Source organism: Mauremys mutica, chromosome 1 (assembly GCF_020497125.1).
Source record: "Mauremys mutica isolate MM-2020 ecotype Southern chromosome 1, ASM2049712v1, whole genome shotgun sequence".
NCBI classification, from domain to species: Eukaryota; Metazoa; Chordata; order Testudines; family Geoemydidae; genus Mauremys; species Mauremys mutica.
Genome location: NC_059072.1, coordinates 107,011,036 through 107,029,117, shown reverse-complemented (window position 1 = coordinate 107,029,117; position 18,082 = coordinate 107,011,036). Strand labels below are relative to the sequence as shown.

General features: G+C 41.2%; 2 protein-coding genes across 3 annotated transcripts in view; both read right to left on the bottom strand.

The window, feature by feature from the left end:
* The window catches only part of SLC13A4 (solute carrier family 13 member 4), a 37,747-nt gene extending 28,376 nt beyond the window's left edge, over window positions 1-9,371 (bottom strand). For both annotated transcript variants that reach the window (XM_044984919.1, XM_044985561.1), the window contains exons 1-2: window positions 8,495-9,371; window positions 531-659 (exon numbers count right to left, since the gene is read on the bottom strand). In XM_044984919.1, coding sequence (XP_044840854.1) covers window positions 531-659; window positions 8,495-8,593 — 228 coding nt within the window. In that variant the 5' untranslated portion in view covers window positions 8,594-9,371. The remainder of the gene's footprint in view (window positions 1-530; window positions 660-8,494) is intronic.
* Window positions 9,372-14,453: 5,082 nt separating this feature from the next.
* On the bottom strand, window positions 14,454-17,089 carry FAM180A (family with sequence similarity 180 member A). Its single transcript, XM_044995573.1, has 3 exons — window positions 16,995-17,089; window positions 16,022-16,125; window positions 14,454-15,000 (listed from the first exon to the last, which is right to left on the bottom strand). The coding sequence occupies exons 2-3, from the start codon at window positions 16,121-16,123 to the stop codon at window positions 14,656-14,658; spliced, it is 447 nt and encodes a 148-aa protein (XP_044851508.1). The 5' UTR covers window positions 16,124-16,125; window positions 16,995-17,089; the 3' UTR covers window positions 14,454-14,655.
* Window positions 17,090-18,082: the final 993 nt, after the last annotated feature.

Below are 18,082 nucleotides of genomic sequence, written 5' to 3'. Positions count from 1 at the left end.
CAAACTGTTGTGTATGGATCTCCTTTGAGGGGCAACAGACCTAATATAGCTGGACTGTCCAGGAGAGGGCTGGACAGTGCAGAACACATGTTTTGGGGGAAAATTCAGGACTGGGAGTATATTGGGGTCACCCTGCAAATAGTAACCCAGGCTGGTGGAAGCCAGGGTGTGGCTGGTCTCTGCTGACAGGCTGCCGGGGTCAGAGCTGATGGACCGGGGCTGTGGCTATACAAAGGCACTCTGTGTGTGACCTGCTTGTTGGCAAGCTAATTGTGAGTGATCCAAGTTGGAAGCTACAGCAGCACGGTGAGACATCCAAGGCTGCAGGGCAGGGGTGACATAGCCCCACATCAGTCTAGATTGCACCCCAGAATGTCATACTATGTTCCTTCTATATGCTGATGATTGTCCTACTTTTTAACATGTTTAGGACACTTAGCGCCCTGTTATCCCGGTTGCTCTCTTGAATTGTTTGTTGCAAACAATTAGCAGAGAAAGAAGAAGTGATTCAAAAGTACACTTTGAGCTACCTCACTGGACTTCATGACTCCGAAGAGTGGATAGAGGAAAGCAGGAACTAGGGCTGCAGCTCCGAGGGGTACCGCTTCTGAGACCCAGTACACAGCTGTCACTATCAGCACATAGGCACATGAGGCTTCCTGTGGGGAGAAATCACTGAGGTTAGACATCACTGAAATCACCTCTGTTGCATCAGCCTTTGCAAGTGTGTCCACAGAGAGGGCCCAACAACAGGTGCTTAGATTACAGCATAGTCCATGGGGACCATATTATGGGGACTTCCCAAAGAGCCAGTTAGCTGGGACTAAATTGTAGGCTACCACTAGAGGACTGAAGAAATTCCAAATGAGAGCAGGATGCTACTAAGAGTTTAAGGATTATTCCGGTGACAAATTAGAAATGGATTAGGAAAACAATTGGGGTAAAAAGAAGAGCATAAAGAGTGACTATTAAAGAGGTTACACAGTTTCTTAAGTTACTTCAATTTTAAAAATACAATTCTGAAGCCAAATCAAGAATTTATTTTTATTGAATGGTCACTTCAAATTGCTACCAATTAAACCATAATCCTTTGAGTCTCAAGACTTCCCATTTCCCAAAGGCATGCTTCATAATCCTCAAATATTAAAATCAGTCTTTGATCTCATCCACTCTAACCCAGTCTAGTCTAGACACTCCAATTGCTTTTTCTTGCCTGTAGTGACATTGTAACTGTGATAAATTCTTGTACAAGAATGAGATAAAATGTCTCTCCTAATTCAACCAGATCCCAGACTATGGAATAATGAAACCTTATGATGGAAAGTTTAGCATACGAACCAGTGTTGTATTAAGGTTCAGAACCAAACAAAATATACACGTGTGTTATGGAATTGTAATAGTTCCAGAATTTCCAATGAAATTATATAGCTGGAGCACAACAATCTGGATCTGTATTTCTCTAATGGCAGCTTGAGTACTCCTAGTTTATATTATTTAATTAAATTATTGTTTTTACTATTTATATTTCAGTTACTTTAATGCTCTTTGTTATTTGAATTGTGACTGTTTAATGTCATTTTCAGAAATAAGGGTTAAAGCAAGGTCAACAACTAATTTAAACCTAGGCTGGCTGAAGTTTTTAAATAAATAGAAGCAATGACAGATACTAATCTGCGTAAACATTTTTTTTGGGTTGAGTTCTGGATGGTAGTATATGCTGAACTACAGAAAAGAAACAGTTGAGTGTGGATCATAACTAGAGCCCAAAGAGTACTGCCAACAGATATTCACAAACATTGATTTGAATAAAAACTAATTAATTTAAAGGGTATTCAAGTCTCCTGTGATTTGCTCTCTGTTTCTTTTTCTGCAGTAATTTTTGTACACAATAATTCACTGGAGGAAAAGGTAAGTGTCAATTGGCACAAGAAGAGTTCACGTGGCTTCCTGAAAACTCTTTGTTGTTTTGGGAATCATCTAGTCCAGGAGCAGGAACAAATCACACAGCTCCAACAGGAAATTATGAGTAGTGAACACTCAAAGCAACAGTCTGTGATTATTTAGTAAGAAATCCATAGGGTGACATATTTTCATACAAACCATCCAATGGATAATTTTCAGTAATGAACAATGGCAAGATTCTTAGCTGGTGTAAATGATCATAGCTCCTTTAACTTCCATAGAGCTGTCAATTTATACCAGCTAAGGATCTGGCCCCTAATTTGTGAAAATTGACATCTGCTTGAAGATAATTCATGAACAGAAAAAGAGGCTAAATTTGTTTAGTTGTTAGCAGTAAATATTCCCAGAACTCTAAGCATAACTCACTGAGACGCAGGCGAGCTCTGCTGAATGTCATAGAGAGTGAGGAGACACACGTCTGTTTGAAAAATAAGCTGGAAGACTGCAGTAAATTATCCGGGTTGCCTAGAAAAGGTACTTGCATGGTGTCACACCAGCTAACTCCATTGCTAGAAATGTACATTTATCAAATTGTTGCCAATTCTGTCTACACCAGAACTTTGGAGAGCAATGAATTCTGTAAGATTAAGGAATGGTTTTTCCTTTTCCTTTATATCGCTATACATCACAAATTTCTGTTTTAATTTTTGAGTGCGAGTTTGTAGCTCATGAGAGTGATAGTTTCAGCTAGAGCTAGTCATCATACAGGTCCCCAAACACTGATTTGACCACCACCTCTTGCCACATGTTCACTGATCTCAAAATCTGACACAAAGACACACACACATACATTGGAATTACAAAAAAACAGGGTGTGATCTCAGAAGCTCTCTCTCTCTCTGCCTCCCCACACATGTATCTCAAACTCTTGGAATGAAGCCACAAAGTAAGTTATAGAAAGTGGCATCCTTAACTCTACATTTCCTGGTGGTTGTAGGTTTACGCTGAACCATTTGTTACTTTTGTTTCTTCAAATTCTGAAGGGCAGGATAGCAGCAGGAAACCTAGAATTAATTTTAGAAAAAAGAATGAAGATGCAGAGGTGGGAGTGGGGATATCTGGTAGTGAAGGAAGGGTAACATAGTTTATGACATTCGTAACAGATTCTTTAAAATAATATAGTGAAAAGTCTAGAGATTGGAGCTAGCCTGAAATTTTCTTTTTTAGACTGTGCCAAAGTCAGACAAAATTCCATGGAAGTTAATGAAGTATGCACCTGGGATATGGCTCACTGCAATTATTAGCTATTTAGACGGATGGACGGTATCCTTATTCACATGGCAATCATCTTGCTTGTTTCTCTTTTCAAAACTAAAACATGAATAATGAGGTCCAAATCTACAAACTACATGGAAGCATACATTTGAATTATTTGATGTACATGTTTATGAATTTGAAGTGCTCACACAATAAAAAGAAATTCTTGATTGGCTTCAAAATCTTATATTTAAAAAGCTGTGTAACCTCTTAATCCTACACAAAATGAAGAGTAAACTGAAAGAACACAGGTTGTGTGGTGCAGAGAATTAATCCACTTTCTGTAATCTATGGAGACAAGTTAAATGTAGTCTAGGCCAGAGTCACATAGTTAATCAAGTTAATGACATTAACCTAGGAGTCAATGGCTTGTCAGTCACAGCACCAAATACTTTTAGACTTCATAGTCAATTTTCAAGAGAGACCCAGAAGTATGGCTTGGCTCCATCTCTGCAGCATGCCCCTGCTGGCACAACATGATGCTGCAGGCATGCCACCTAGGGTTGCCACCATAGGTGCTGGAACTAATGGTTCTGGGGGTGCGGCTGCACCCCCTGGCTTGAAGTGGTTTCCATCATATATAGGCTTTACAGTTTGGTTCAATGGCTTTCAGCATCCCCACTATACAAATTGTTCCAGCACCCCTGGTTGCCCCCTGTCCAGGTTTTCCCAGGATCATCCTTTTCTTGAGTTAGCTGTCCTGGGAAAGCTGTATGGTGCTCAGTACACACTGCCAGCTGTCCAGTTTCATGGGACTGGGCTCACCCTAGATGTCCCATTGTTTTTTTTAACCTCAGAAATGGCAACCCTAATGTCACCCTCAGCTCCCTCTTGCTTCTCTCAACTAACTTGTTCACATCCTAAAGTCATATTCCCCTTCCTGGTGTCCAGTTTATTGAGTCTTTATAAATATACAGTTTCCTTTAGTCTCTCGGGTTCAAATCCTTCTCTCTGGTTAAAGGATTCCACAGTCCTCCTTTGTGGAGCTATGCAGTACTTCTCCCTTGGTAGCCCTCCTGCAATGGTTCAAGTCATCTTCACCAGCCCACGAGCAGGCAGGTTCTAGCATTGCTGCTCAGTGCCTCAAATCTCCTGACTCTTCAGTGGCTTCTGTTCAGGGCCGGCTTTAGGAAGTGCGGGGCCCAATTCGAGCAGTTTCGACGGGGCCCCGCAGGGATGACAAAAAAAAACAAAAAACAACCCCACACATGTAAAAAAACACATGGGGCTTGTACTCACCGGGCAGTGCTCCGAGTCTTCGGCGGCACTTCGGCAGCGGGTCCTTCACTCGCTCCAGGTCTTCGGTGGCACTGAAGGACCCGCCGCTGAAGTGCCGCCAAAGACCCAGAGCAAGCGAAGGACCCGCCGCCGAAGTGCTGCTGAAGACACAGAGCACCACCAGGTGAGTAAAAATTAAAAAGGAGCCTCTAGCCAGGGAAGAGATTCACACTGGGCGCAGGGCCCTCTTAGGTGCGGGGCCTGATTCTGGGGAATTGGTGGAATTGGCCTAAAGCCGGCCCTGCTTCTGTTTTTATCACCATCACACCAGGCATGATTTTAGCCACATGACCTGCCTGTCATTGGATTGCTGATTTTCTCCACCTAGGGAAGTGAGTTAAGTGTGTCATAGTTGGGGCTAGACCCAGCATCCTTTAAAAGACCAGTCACCCTTTGACACAGTCTCATTGAAAAGCTCACAAAAGCCTGGATGAAAAGACTTTTAGTGACTTCAATGTGCTTTAGATCAGGCCTATAGATTTAATGGGGGCAGAACTGCAGCCTTGGAAAAATTGTCATAAATCAAGTCAAGTCATAAATCAAGTGTCCAGGCTGTTCTGCATGTTGCTATCGATTCCCACCTGTGACATGGCAGTGACAGGAGTCCAAATGTTGGGCAAAGATACAAAAGGATGATGACAAGGAAAAAGTAGTACAAGATACTTAAATTAAACACTAAGCCCATTTGTATAGGTTTCTTTCTTTTTCTCTCTGTTGCTTATAATTCCATTTAGAAGCCTGAAAAAAAATTCTGCTGGGAACTTTCTCCCTTCCCATTTAACATATATTCGATCTTTCCATATGTTTGTCATAGGACATGACATAAACACAACTCTATTTGTTTACTCCCTAGTTAGTGCAGCCCAATCATTGACAACAAAAGCAATATAGACTTATATATGATACAGTGTATGAACCTGCACTCAGAGCCCCCGGGAGCCATTTCACATATTTCTGGAATGTTTATTAGTTAACTTCTGCTGCAGAACAAAAGCACTGAGTTTGGGTAGGTCCTACATGAGAAACAGTGACCATTTAAAAATAAATCTTGGTGGAACTAAGAGTGTTTTACTTTGCTTACGGTAAATATGTAAAATCTTAAAGATATTCTTTGCCAAAAATAATTTTAATCGGATAATATGTTGATCCTAAACTACTTCCCCTTTCAAAAGTATGTGATATAATTTTTTAACACATAAATAAAGAAGAGCTCTGTGTGGCTTGAAAGGTTGCCTCTCTGACCAACAAAAGTTGGTCCAATAAAAGACGTTACCTCACCCACCTTGTCTCTCTACTATCCTGGGACCAAGACAGCTACAACTACATTGCATACATTCTCTAACCCTTTTGTTGTGATGTAAATAACACACAATAGTAAAAACAGGGCAGCACACAGTTTACATGGGATGGAGGAAAAGTTGAATCTGTTACAATTGATGCTTTTTTTCTTCCTAAGAACAAGTGTGTCCTCAATTTCCAAACAAAAACAAAATAAAGTCCATTTTGAAAAGGCGGAAAACTGAGCAGTAAGTGCTTGGGGAGAAAAGTGTCCACAATAACTGCTGTATGATAATCTCTGCTAAAGACTTAATCAGCTTCTGTAGCAGCTTGGGCTATTTATTCTGCAAGTGCTTTAAGAGGGCTTGTTTCTATGAGAAACCATGCTAATCTCTTCTATTTCACTTTTATTTATTTGTTTATTCATTGGTAACCAGAGTGACTAAGTATTGAAGTGGGGTTGTGTCTAGTGAAGTGTTAGCTCTTCTACCCCATCCCTTCTCCTCCCACAGCCCAAAGAGGGTGCAAAATCCACAGCTACAGAGGGTCCTGAAACAGGGAGTAGGGAAGCAGAATGCAGTGGAGAGGGATATATATATAGAAAGGCTGTGGTGCAATGATTCTGCTTCCACCAATGCCATCTCAATTAGCCCCTGTGGCAGAAAAAAGGCGGGACTGTAGGCAGCCATGTTACAATCCCTGACTAAAGATAATGATTACATTTTTCATCATTGAAGAATCTTCCATTTTAGGATCTCAAAGCATGAATGAAGTCGCCTCCCACCAGCCCTATGAGGTAGGAAGGCATTTACCGGTTATGTAGATGGGGAAAATGAGGTAAGATTTTTAAAAGTGACAGGTAAATTGGGAGGGAAGGTTTTTTTGAGTGCCCAACTTGAAAGAGTTTGAAAAGGCCTGATTGTCAGAGGGTGGGGGCTCAGCACTTACTGAAAGCCAGGTCCCTTTCAAGTTGGGTACCCAACCTCAAGAGACTCTTGAAAAATCTTGGACTTACCCAAGATCATACAGTGATTCAGTGGCAGGAATGAAAACCAGATCCCAATCCTCATTCCTGTGCTTTTTCCATCTCCCTATATGTTTCCTCTCTTTAATTCAAATAAGACTAATATGAACCAAAGTACATAATCTTTGGCCATGTTCTTTGAATCCTAGTCTGTCCCCCTGGCACACTGTGTTGTCTGTTTACTGCACCCAGCACCTCTTGCTCTTCTTGGAGAGGAAATGCTACGTGTGAGTGAATGGATTCAGTGGGGCAGTGGGCCTGGCAGCATGAGGTGAGGGGGTGTAATTCATATAACCAAATGTTATTCCCAGTGTTGGACTGATATTGTCAATGGAGCTGGCAGCTGGTAGAAACATAAATCCTGTGTTAACTTCAATTTCCATGAGAAAGACAGAAAAATAGTATCATTGACTAATGGAACAGGACAAAATCAGTTAAGGGCTAAATTAATCTTCGAGCTTTGAGGAGGAATTTATAATCAGAGAGAGCAAGAAATAAAAACTACATTAAAATACTTGAGTAGTATCCCGCCAGCTAAGTTTATTAGTATTCTGCCATGAAGTAGGGAGCAATAAAAGTTACTGCAAAGTCCAACACAAAGCTCTCTGGTGTTGGAAGAGTCCTATTCTGTGAATCTTGAGCCTCTTCCCTATCAAATCCTATGGCTATATTCCAAAAAGGGATGGATAATTTTATGGCCATTAATAATATTTCTATTTATGCCTATGGTAATATGTATCCTAACAGAAGTAGGAGAGTTTGAGTTGGTCATTAGCAGGAATCAGGAAGGAATATTGCTCTCAAGATAAGGTACTGCACCACTGGCCAGATGTATATTTATTTATAGGCATCTCTACGGGGATCATCACCATAGATTTTTTAAAACCTCACAAACATTAACAAATTAAACCTCAACATCCTTATGAGGTAGAGAAGCATTACTATCCTCCATTTTACAAATGGGGAAACACAGGCACAGAGAGATAAAATGACTACGCCAAGGACAGTTAGTCCATGGCAGTGCCAGGAATAAAAGCCAGATTCCTCAGCCCCCAAGCACAATTCCTCCATTTTGTGCTGTTGTGCCTTTCTCTGAGACTTCAACACTTAGCTACTGCCAGAAGTGTAATACTGGACTAGAGAAACCAAGGTCTGATATGCAGTAGCAAATGCTGTGGATGTTCCTACATTTCTATCACTGAATCCTGGCTCCATTCTTTACAGCTGTCTTATAAAAACTCAGTCTAACTTGAAAGTCCCTGGACAACCTGTTGTCATTACGAGCCTCATGACACCTGGTATAATTTTTAAAAGAATGCTTGTTAAAGATAATGCCGTTTATCTGCCATATATCGTCTGTATTTTTGTCACACTTTAAAAAAAACAAAAACGTATTTGATGCATTTGACTGAAAACAGGAGCTTTTTCAGCTTCAGTGCTGATTTCCCACCTCTGCTTGTGACATCATATTTGGTTGCTATGGAGACTACTACTCTTGCTTCTAAATAAATCGTATTTCTAAGTTCTACAAAGGGGCATCATTGCTCTGTAAGAATAATTGTTCTGTAAGTCCCTCCCCGGCCCCCCATTTTCTGCAGCACATCTGTCCAGGATGGTTACCCTGCAACTCACCATCACTCTCTTTGCCCATCTGCTCCACAAGCTTTAATAAAAAGGAAACAATAATGTACTTACACTACTGGGGTATAAAAGTGGCAGCGGCAGCAGCAGAAGTGGAATGAGCACAACGAGCAGCAGGTTTCTGGCCCTGAGGAGCTCCTTCACCAGTGCCATAATGCTTCACTTCCTGGTTACTCTTCTTCTTGGATTTGTCCTTGTTTTCCTCAGATGCTTCTACTTCAGCTCCAGCTCCTTCTTCAGCTTTTCCCTGATGTCTCGGAACGAGTTCTGACTGCACTGTGTCAACTCCTTTCCCCACCTTCCTGCCCCCGAAATTTCTTTGTTAATAGATTTATTCTTTTTCTGTTATATTTTTAAAGAAACACTATCAAATTTGCTAACCTTTTTATCAGGTTTATGTAGGGCTTACTAACATATCCTTATGATTCTCACACCATAACCTACAGAGGTTTGCAAACTGGAGCATAGTGGTCTTTCTGGTATTGGTGTTTTTATTCAGAATCAGGGAAGTTGCTGCATTGCCTTCTCATCCCTGTTTTATAAAGCTTCTGTTCCTTCCATCATCTGGTTTTCAGTGATGTAAGTCTTGCTTTTGGTAAATGAAATCTAATACCAGCATAACCACCCCCGGTATGCTCTAAAGTCTCTCTTCACTAATACTATAGCCTGAGTTTTCCAATACTTGATTTCTTTTCTTCCTGGGAAATTGCTAGTAGCAACAGTTTACAGTTTAAAGCACTGAAGGAAAGACGTAGTATTCTTTTTTAAAGTCTTTCTGCTTTTGATGATGTGCTTTGTTCAGATTTCTTCCTTATAATTTTCTTTTCGACTTTGAATTTACCTTTCCCCTACTTTTTCTTCAGCCTGGAATTCACAGGGTGGCAGTACTTGCAAAGATTATCCTCAGTCTCAAGATAGAAAAACTTGTTAAAAAGGCTTGTCCAACTATAATTCGCCAGTAAGGAGGATGGAAAATGGTAGAACCTCCACCCACCATCCAAAAGCCAATCAGGATGCTTGAGAAGACAAACAACCTCCCCTCACAAAGAAAGGCTGTTTTAGTTGCTGAACAGTGTGATTAGTTCAAGGCCTAGGAGCTGCTGATAAATAAACAAACATTGTTTTCTATAGAACATACTTTCTCTTTCATGATCACTGTTGCTTCTTTCATGGGGGCTATTAATTTAGAAGGGGTGTGCTGCAATCTGTGCCTATGTACACACTAACATCAGCCAGACTCCATGGAAATCAGACGCAAATTCAGGACCTAATGCTCCCCAACCACGGGGTTCTAATGGCTTAGCTCATCCATAGGCTGCAGGGATCCATGAGGGTGTACATCTCAAGCATCCAGAATTTCCTGGGCAACCACACAGTAGATACAGTTTTTTTGGAGTCATGTTCCAAAATAGGTTCAAATTGTGCAACATCTGCTCCATCTACCCTGGACACCAATCAGGCCTGCTGGCAGCCTGGGAAAAAACGTTGCTGTACAGGCTGAGCCCAGACAGCTGTATGTGCACCTCGACTGATGGCTGCAGCAGGGCTGGCTGGGTGTGAGCTCCCGCTGGCAAGCGAAAGGGCTGGATCAGCCCAACCAATAGCAAAGACAAATTATTTCTCCTCCGGTGCTCTCCCATTACCACCCATAGGCTTGGAATTACTCAGGTCCCCACAGCTGCAGCCCCCTAACACTGATGCCTGAATAAGGGAATTGGAGCTGAAGGACACAGATGGGAAAAGTGGCAACAATGAAGAGAGATGGGCTTGTGAAGGGAGACTGGAGGCAAAGAAAGGATATTTGCGTATAAGATTAAAAATGAAGTCTCTCCCTTTGCCCCTCTTTGAGGTCATTATTATCCCTATTTCCCCCACATTGGAGCACTGGGAATCTGAGAGGTAGGCACAGTCTGGTCAAGAATTAAAAACATAGAGTCACGTTCTCCACTGCCTTGCACCTGTGTTGTCAACCACACCTGTGCAAAGTGGATGTAAAAAGCCACCATTCTGACATGGCAGAAGGTAAGTCACTACACAAAATGCAGGGAAGTGGAGAATATGGCCTACAGGAGCAGCCTTCAGGGCGGGTGGGTGGAATAAATCCAGAATTATAAGTGATGCTGCAGTGAAATATTCACTTCTTGCTGCTGTGGCCCATGTGCTAAGGAGAACACATCTGAAGTTGCCATAAGTGTCTTTAACTCCATTGGATCATGAAGCTACCACAAGGGAGCAGTGTTTCACTCCATGACAGTTTGTTCGTGTATGACTGAGGGTATGGCATAAAACTCTCTTAAGGACAGTGGGTCTTTGTCACACTAGAGAAGCAATGAGTTTGTGTGTAAGTCACAGTCTGTGAGTATGAGACCAAGGTAGGGAGAGCCAAAAAATTCCTGGCTTTAAACAAGTTATGCTAGAAAGAGCTTGGGAATAAAGATGACAATAGTGCTTACTTCTCTCCCCAGAAGATCAGACAATCTGTGCACATGTCTGAGCGAGTCTAGGAGAGATATTGTGCCAGGATGGCTTTCCTGAATCAGAGTGCTCCACTGCACTGAACTCCATGCTCCACCCTCTCTCCTAGCTGAAGGAAAAGAAGGGAACTCTACTTCTTATCTCTTACCTCCTCCTTTCCAAAACAAGGGACCATATGCCCTTCTCTGTTCTACCCTGGCTCCTATGCACGACTCTGTATCCTTTGCCTGGGGGAAAGATAGATATCCCATGGGGCTATTGATCCATTTGCTCGGTGCTTTCCACTCTGGCAGAGAACTGTGAGCACCAAATGTCTTGCAATGAACAATGGTGTCTTTTACACCAACAGGCCACAAACATTTTTGGTGAAACATTGTGGGCTGCTGAAAACTTGTGTGGCCAATCACTAGGCTATTCTTATTGTAAGGGGAAAGAGATCCAGCTACTAGAATTATCCCGATGTCCTGGCAGTGTGGTTATCAAAGCTGGTAGAAACATTTTCCACAGAGTAATTTTCTATCAGAAAATGCAGTTTGATTGAAATCAAAATATTTGGTGGAAACATGTTGATTTCAACAACATTTCTGATGGAAGACCATGGAGATGATTAATTTCATTTTGGTAATGTTGAAATATTTAGTTTCAATAAGGCAAAAACAGTCTTGTTTCATTTTTTGCTATTATATTAATTTTAATATTTACATCTGTATATTATATTTAATATTTTATATTACAACGTTGCAACATGAAAATGAAATTTGTTTACCTTTTTGAAACAATTACAAATGAAAACGAGTTTCTAAGTGTTGGAGTTTCCCAATGAACAGAAATCCCGTTTCCTGCCCATCTCTAATGGTTATGCTTTGTGGGGATGGAGCTCCACAGATTGAAAGATATCCAGCGACTGAGAGCATGCTGCAGGGTAGTTAAATAGCAAATCAGCTCCTGAAATAAGGGCATGTTACATCTGCAAGTTACCACATATCCTCAGTGGAGTTACTTCCTTTAACAAATGCACCAAACAGTCAAGTAGTTCTCGATTATAGTTTTATTATTTCATTAATGATTCTGTATTAAATAAACTTGGGCAATGTGAGTGACACAATAGTATTTCTCTTTTGTTACATTATCCACAGAAATTGGGCCAGAAGGGAGGGGATAACAAGCCTGAAAAGACTTAATTTAACAGTGAAGAAATAAAGATAATTTGTAAAGTACAGTAATCCACGGGGAATGGTAGAGGATGTTCTGAGCAATGTTTGTACTGATCATTTTCTGAGGGGCTTATGATGAACCTTGTATGCAGTACAGTACCACCAGCTGTGAGAGAGACCTCTCTGTGTAGCCAATTCTACTTCATACTTATTGCCTCAGTCCTGCTTGTTGTCACAGTAAGGAAGAACATAGCACCACTGGCCTGTGGCGGGAGCACCTGAATGCTCTGGTTCCAGTCTCTCCCAGCAGATATCACTCTAGGGAATGGAATAGGAGCACAGAGTAAAAGCAGGATGAACACTCATGGTAATTACCCTCCATGAGTAAATTAATTATATGACAGGGTAATTTTAAAAAGGAAAAAACAGACCGTTTGTGTTTGCGTTTAAGAAATAAGGCACATATGGGTGCTCCCCTCTACTCGCATTCCACGCCACTCTGGAAAAAGAGAGTAATCCACAAGATTGTGAAATATGGGAGGGTGGTTTCCCAGAACGGTGCAGAAGAGACATTACACATGGGACATCTGCTGGCCTGCTTTGGTGGTGGGAGTTTGGGAAAGGGCATTCTGGAAGACTGACGTCCTTTTCGGGGAAGCGTTAATTAATAAAGGTTGTATCATATGGTAGTTTGGCTAGCAATGAGTTGTGTTGCTCCGGGCACAGGAGTGGAAGGTATGTATTGCTTTTCATTTGGAACGTTTCTGTTAGATGTGTTAAGTGTAGGCCAGTTTTAAAGGATGCACAACGTGGTGTTTTGGGTATGAATACTCTTTCACACATGAACACAATTAGCTACACCTGTTTTTAAAGATGTCTCAGACTTGCCATTATAAAACTCTATTTTCAGTTGTTTATAACTTTGCAAAACTCTAAAGAGCACGAGCAGGCAAGGTCATACACCAGCTGAGGACTGCCAGAGCACACTGTGCTCTGATAACTCCCCCTGCTTGCCCTTGACTGTCCCTAACACCCTGTCTGCAGTGCAAGCTGCAGAGAGGGAAGTGTAGGAGGTGGCTCTGCTGGCTCCACATTTACTGGGAAATCACCCACCTAGTGGAATATCCCCACAATAAGGGACTTGCAGGCAAATTCTGCACAGCCTGAGTGATGCAAACGGAGCAGTGTGGGGCTCAGAGTCTGGCCCTTCAAATCTAAACTATTTCCCTGGCCGGTTTTGGTTTGGGCCTGTCTCTATTTATAAACTTTAGACAGTGAAGTAAAGTGGATGATTAAAGAGAGAAAGACTGAGTGTAGTGTGTGAGAGTCAATGAGAGAGAGCACAGGTGCAAATATTAAGGGGGTAACAGCTTTTCAGAAGTGCTCAGATACTACTGTGAGACATGCTAGAAATATCGGACATAGGTAGATAAACAGCATTAGTATAACCTGTTTTAAATCTTAGGACATTGTCACTAGAACAGGTTGAACTGTTCATTGCAAATAATTTCTCTGATGAATACCTTTCCTCTGTCCATGAATTATCCATAAAAGTCCTGATTTTTTACACCCTTCACAAACTTCAGAGAAGTTCTGAACCGGGAGACTAGTTCAGTGACTTTGAGTTATAGGGACAAGCTGAAAAATGTGTAATTGTTAAATTAATTTAAGCTCTGATCCTGGAGTTGACTCCACATGGACAGATAGTTGCAGGCTCAGAGACGTGCAAATAAGGGAAGGACCTTTATAGACTGGCTGTGAGAGCTCTTCTGGGGAGAATGCACACACAGATAACTATGTGTCCTTCCACAAACAAACATTCTTGTGAATAAAAACTGGCTCAACCCAATGTATGTGAACAAGAGATTAAAATAGTTTGCCAATACCTGGGAAGCAAGTCAGCTAGTTTGATTTACAAGAATATTGATGATTTTACTCTTGCCAAAGCCTCCAAGCTCTAATTGCCACGACTCTTCTTCATTTTATAGTGGGCCTCTCTCTCTCTCTCTCTCTTTCTCTTTCTCTCTTTTTACACCCCATTTCTAGCCAGGAAGGTAGCATTCCCCAGCACATTCTCCTTCTGAGCTTGCTGTGCAAAGTAGTTACCAGAGCATACTCCCCTTCACCCCCAAGATAGATCAAGCCCAAATCATCTCAGACATAAAGCCATTAACTTCGTTGATATTACACCAGGGATGAACTTGTTTAATGCAACTTCAAAATATCTACTACTTTCCAAAACAGGAAATGGGTTTCTAAAACTTCCCCCCAAACTTGCCAGATGAACATGCTCTTCCTTTATCCTTTGGGAATAACTTTAAATATGTATATATAATATAAATATTCCCTTCTACCTCAGTAATAAAACATTCTTCTTTGCCCACATGAGAATGGATGCCAGGGACTGAAGCAGACAAGATGTTTTTCCTATTTAACATGTTTCTATAACAGGATCCCACTAGGGGGAGCTAGAGAATAAAGAATCCTTAACTACGCCTAGACAAATTGTTTACAGAATAAAGTGGTGGACGTGCTATGTGTCCCCTTCTCATCAGAGCTTGTTGCATTCTTGGTGTATAAATTCCTTCAGTGCAGTGGCTTTTTGCTGCATGAGAACATCAAGTCATGCTTCAGGGCCTTGTAGAGACTGATGAAGGATTCGGCCCAAGAGTCTTTCTGGTGCTTCCGAGATCGAGCTGCCCTGTAAGCTGTGTAGACCATGGTCAAAACTGTCCTTTCAAAATCTTCTTTCTTTAGGACCCTCGGGTAGTCAGACAGTCTGGCACTCAGCCGACGAATCTCTGTGATGCTCTTGGGGATAATGTCATTGCAGACAGTGTCAAATTCTTTGGCCTTCCTCAGCGAAGCCAGCTCCTCGTCTTTTATGGAGAGCCTCAGATTTTTGTCAATTTCAATCTCAGCTAAAAGAAACTGGTACAAAATCAGAACACAGAAAGCTATTTATCCTCTGAGCATCTATATATAGAGTAAACATTAATTTAGAGTTTGTTCTTATTTCTTTTTCTTGGTAAAATGCAAGCAAAGAACTAAGCCACGGTAGAGTAAAAAGACACTGTTCAAGTTGCCCTCTAATATTCCACCACTGCACCTTAATTCCTGCCCTTCCAGTTCTGGGGCCACTACACTGTGTTACCAACACATATTAATACTGGCCTATGATACCCTTCCTTTTACAGTTCAGGATCTTTTCTAGTCATGCTGAACTATGGCAGATCATGCAGTGGCTTTGCAATGTATACTAGGGTCAAAGCACCAAAATCATTTTCAAATGTGGCCTGAACAGAGGATTTGAGCCTGCTCTGTACAGGTGAAATAGTCGTGCTGTCCCGGGAGGTTTGTTTTTCATTTTGATTCCTTGGCACTGCCAGGCATGGTGCTATGCTGCTAAGCATTGATTCGTTTGGCACTGATGCTTTGGATCAAGGAATCAAAATGGCACCATATGGTTACCGGTTAGGGGGCAGAAGATGGGGTATGTTCAGGGGGGGGCATTGGCTCTGGATCTTGCCCTCCCTGTTGGTCCAACAGAAGTCACATCTATTGAACTCCAGGTGCCAATGTCAGGTTTACCCATGGGCTGAAGGGACGTCATTTCTTGGGAAGTTTTGTTTGTTTGTTTTAAATCAGTTCACTTTGAATTGAGGGTTTCTCAAATTTAGGTATATTTTAATTTATTGAATGTACATGTATGTAGAATCTGAAATAGAGATATTTTATACTTTAAAAAGTATATACATCTCCAATCCCTCTCTGTTTGATACCAACAGTGGGCTACTAACCATAAGGGACTGCACAGTGGTCAGTAACTCAGGTTTGAGGCTGGGGCAGAGCTCAGAGATAGGGTGAAATGGGGAGGCTGTGATGAATGGGAAACAATGACACTATTCCGGTATAGAGACAGAAGGGTGCCCATTGCCCCAACATACTGAACCTCAAAAAGCATGTTCACATCATCCAGCGAGTTCTGCAGCACCGGGCTCACGGGGGCAGATGATGACCATCTCTTAAACCGCTGAGCATCTGGGAAAAGCATGGCTGGAAAAATAATCAACAGGAAGAGAGACTTAAGCGAGTGGCACACACTAAGGGAGCCAAGGACATTTCAGTATCAGCTTTAACCAATGTACAGGCTGATGCAGAAAATATATTGTGGGAAACAACCTTGCACTGGGCAAGAAAATTGACTCCTTGGGTTGTAAGCTTTTATTGGAGTATAACCTTGTTGGGGTAAGGGCCAGCTTGTTGTTCTGTGTCTGTACAGTGCCTACCACAATGGGGTCCAGAGTCCAGGAGTGGAGCTCCTAAGCACTACCGCAATACAAATAATATGACCTAGAGGTTTTCTCTCTGATTCAGGACCAGAAAGGAGCCTCATTTTGAGAATCTAATACTGTCACAGGGAAAGGACAGATCACCCTGTTAGTCACATATAGTCAGGAAGTCACTCAACCCTTGTTTTATTGCTCAGACTCCACCTATGGTAACTGTAAGGGGAGGTTATACAGCCTCCTTGCAGGCTACAGCTGAGTCTGTTGGCATGGTCAGAGTGCCATGTCTATGATATAGCCAGGGTTGAAAGGACTAGATTGCTTTTCGTAGAATATCAGGGTTGGAAGGGACCTCAGGAGATCATCTAGTCCAACCCCGTTCTCAAAGCAGGACCAATCCCTAACTAAATCCCCAAATGGCCCCCTCAAAGATTGAACTTGGAAATCCTGGGTTTAGCAGGCCAATGCTCAAACCACTGAGCTATCCCTCCCCCCATATTGGTAAGTGTTGATTTCACTGTACACACACAACTAACAAAACATATTTCCATCAACAGCAATCAAAATGTACAGACAGACAAAGTTAGAAAAATGTTGCTTTGAGAACTTATTCCAGTTTGATTTCAGGATATTTACATTGTATATTTTGACAGATGATCTTAACAATTTGTGTTTTAACAGTTACAAATCTTTAACTTTTTGAATCTCCATTTTTGTCCTGTATTATTTTCTGATTCCCCCTGTTGTCTGACCCCTCCGCTCCCTGGTGGTAAAGTCCTGCAAATGTAAAGATTTAAAATGAAGAAAAAAAATTAAAAATGCTTAAAATCTATAATTTCCCACAATTGTGTACATTTAAATCAATATATTACTTTTAAAATAAATGTTTAAACATAAACATCGAGCTTATCTGTCAACATTCTGAAAAAATAAAAATTGAATTCTTCCAAGCCTAGATATATCTAATATGAACTTATCTATGGATATGTCTGTTTAGTAATTCAAACTTTAATCACTAGGCCATTAAAATGTTAATGGCCAAGCAGCTGGCAGAGATCCAGTCAAAATAATGACGATTCATTCATAACTTTTTAAGCATCCTTTCCATGGAAACTGCCCCATGCATAGAAACATCTATACAGGTGTGAAATTTTGTATTCTTAAATTTTCCCTATGTTGTGGAACAGGTGATCAAAGTATCCTAAGATATTGCTGTAATACTTAAAAACACAGCTATTTTTATTTGAATGAGTGGATGGATATTTTATCTTTTAATTTCCAAGTTTCCAGGGGAAAACAAAATCTATTATAACCATGTATATTTTCAGACTAATCACTACTTACAATTCAAAGTTAGAGGGGGATAGAAAATAGATTGAAATTCTGGACAGATCGATTTCTATAGAATCACTTGTCTCTGTAATAGTGCCTTATATCTATAACTATCTCCCAGGCACTATACAAATTATGTATATATAGACATCACTTATCCCCCACGGAAATGCAACTGCTATTTAACAGTGACACTGTACAACAGCTTTTGATAAAGGAAGTGAAGGATGATAGTGCCAGCTGAAAGTGCATAGGGAGAATTTAGGTGGGTGGATTATTACATTGGAATCTAGCTAAGAATGATCAATACCTTTATTTTACAACTCATCCAGAAGACATCACTTCCATGAGCAAGACCCTCTCGATGTTAGGAAATTGGCACAGTGCTGACC